General features: G+C 45.9%; 1 protein-coding gene across 1 annotated transcript in view; it reads left to right on the top strand.

Annotated features, from left to right (window-relative positions):
- Positions 1 to 1,472: 1,472 nt before the first annotated feature.
- The window catches only part of SCN2B (sodium channel, voltage gated, type II beta subunit), a 13,996-nt gene continuing 13,343 nt past the window's right edge, over positions 1,473 to 2,125 (top strand). The window contains exon 1 of the mRNA XM_011964856.1: positions 1,473 to 1,783. Within this exon, the coding sequence (XP_011820246.1) occupies positions 1,714 to 1,783 (70 nt within the window). The 5' untranslated portion in view covers positions 1,473 to 1,713. The remainder of the gene's footprint in view (positions 1,784 to 2,125) is intronic.

Here is a 2,125-nt window from a genome sequence, read left to right as displayed (position 1 = left end):
AGCGGAGTGATCTCCATTCACTGCAACCTCTGCCTCCCAGGTTCAAGCAGTTCTCCTGCCTCAGTCCCCCCGAGTAGCTGGGATGACAGGCACCTGCCACCACACCTGGCTAATTTTTGTATTTTTAGTAGAGACAGGGTTTCACCATGTTGGCCAGGCTGGTCTCGAACTCCGAACCTCAAGTGATCCGCCTGCCTCTGTCTCCCAAAGTGCTGGGATTACAGGCATGAGCCACCGCACCCGGCTTCTTTGAATATCTTAAAGCAAATCCAGTCATCATATTATTTCACCCATAAACACACCAATGTGTGTGTTCTTTTGTTTTTTTGTTTTTTTTTTGTTGTTGTTTTTGAAGCAGAGCGTTGCTCTGTTGCCCAGGTTGAAGTGCAGTGGCATGATCTTGGCTCACTGCAACCTCTTCCCGCCTCGGGTCAAGCAATTCTCCTAACTCAGCCTCCCATGTAGCTGAGATTACAGGCACACACCACCATGCCTGGCTACTTTTTGTATTTTTAGTAGAGACGGGGTTTCATCATGCTGGCCAGGCTGGTCTCGAACTCCTGACTTCGTGATCTGCCCGCCTCGGCCTCCCAAAGTTCTGGGATTACAGGTGTGAGCCACCCCGCCCGGCCATCCATGTGTGTCTTTAACATATAGGGATGCTAAAGGACAAAACCACATTTATCACACCCAACAAAACTAGAAATGATTCATTAATACAATCTAATATGTAGTCCATATTTAACTTTTCCCAATTGTCTCAAAAACTTTTCTTTCCTGTTGATTTGTTTGGATCAGATTTCTCCAAAGGCCTGTGTTACATTCGATTATAAGATCTCTTGGGTATTTTTCTATCAGCCTGCTTCAACATGTTCTGTTTTCAGTGGAAATGCTAGAATGAGGAAATCATTACCACTTGAAAGTCTCTCCAATCACTTTCCTGAACCCTTTTCAATAACACAAGAACAAGTATCTCCTTTTTTTAAGTTTTTTTTTTTTTTTCCTTTGGAGGCTGGGCCCAGGCTGGTGTGTGGTGCAGTAGCTGGGACTACAGGTGTGAGATTTACTTCTGGCTAAATTTTGTATTTTTAGTAGAGATGGGTTTTGCCATGTTGCCCAGGCTGGTCTTGAACTCCTGGACTCAAGTGATCCATCTGGCCTCCCAAAGTACTGGGATTACAGGTGTGAGCCACTGGGCCAGCCTGTATGGAGTTTCCTTTAAATGGGACCATTCCCTGTTTTTAAATGACAATAAGTGTTTCCCCTTTCCAGAATCTTTAAAATAAATGGATTCCTCTAATAGTTTTCAAAATCCAACAATCATCCGAGTGAAGTCAAAAGGCAGGATTTGTATTATTTCTTGTTTTAGAGGGTAAAAATTTCTGGGGATTTCGTTCTTTTCAAAATGACTTTTTTATGCCCTCCCACCTGCTTTTTGAAATCCACCAACCACAATATTTACCCCATCCCCCTTTTCTCTCCCCCCATCTCTCTCTCTCTCCTTTACACACTCCCTCTCTCTCTCTTTTTAGCAGCAACATACAAGCCGGCCATATTAGAGAGATGGAAATAAAGCTTCCTTAATGTTGCATATGTCTTTGAAGTACATCCGTGCATTTTTTTTTAGCATCCAACCATTCCTCCCCTGTAGTCCTCGCCCCCTCAAATCACCCTCTCCCGTAGCCCACCCGACTAACATCTCAGTCTCTGAAAATGCACAGAGATGCCTGGCTACCTCGCCCTGCCTTCAGTCTCACGGGGCTCAGTCTCTTTTTCTCTTTGGGTAAGTTAGACTCACATCTGCATGCTCCCGAGGGTTCAGAAGTGTAGCCGCAACGTGAAGAGGATGGGGGCAGGGGATAGGAAAGAAGACATTGCTAGTGCTTCCCTCTGTGTCCTTGGGAGGGGAGGTGCTGGGGACTGGAAGGGACGTTGCTGGGGAGTGCAGAACCCTGGGACTACTTAGTCACAGAAATGTTGGGTCAGGGGATCTGAGTGTTGCTGGGGGCTGACAGTGGTCAAGGGAGGTGAATCTTCTTTGGATTTCCCCTAAGTGGACCAGTGTGGGGGTGGGGCAGAGAGTGGATTGACCTGCAGTCTCTTCAGGGATTTTTTTTTTTTTTTT

The sequence above is a fragment of the Mandrillus leucophaeus genome, unplaced genomic scaffold (genome assembly GCF_000951045.1).
Source record: "Mandrillus leucophaeus isolate KB7577 unplaced genomic scaffold, Mleu.le_1.0 Scaffold71, whole genome shotgun sequence".
In the NCBI taxonomy this organism is placed as follows: domain Eukaryota; kingdom Metazoa; phylum Chordata; class Mammalia; order Primates; family Cercopithecidae; genus Mandrillus; species Mandrillus leucophaeus.
The sequence above is the reverse complement of the archived record's forward strand: the minus strand, read 5'-3'. Positions and strand labels throughout refer to the sequence as shown.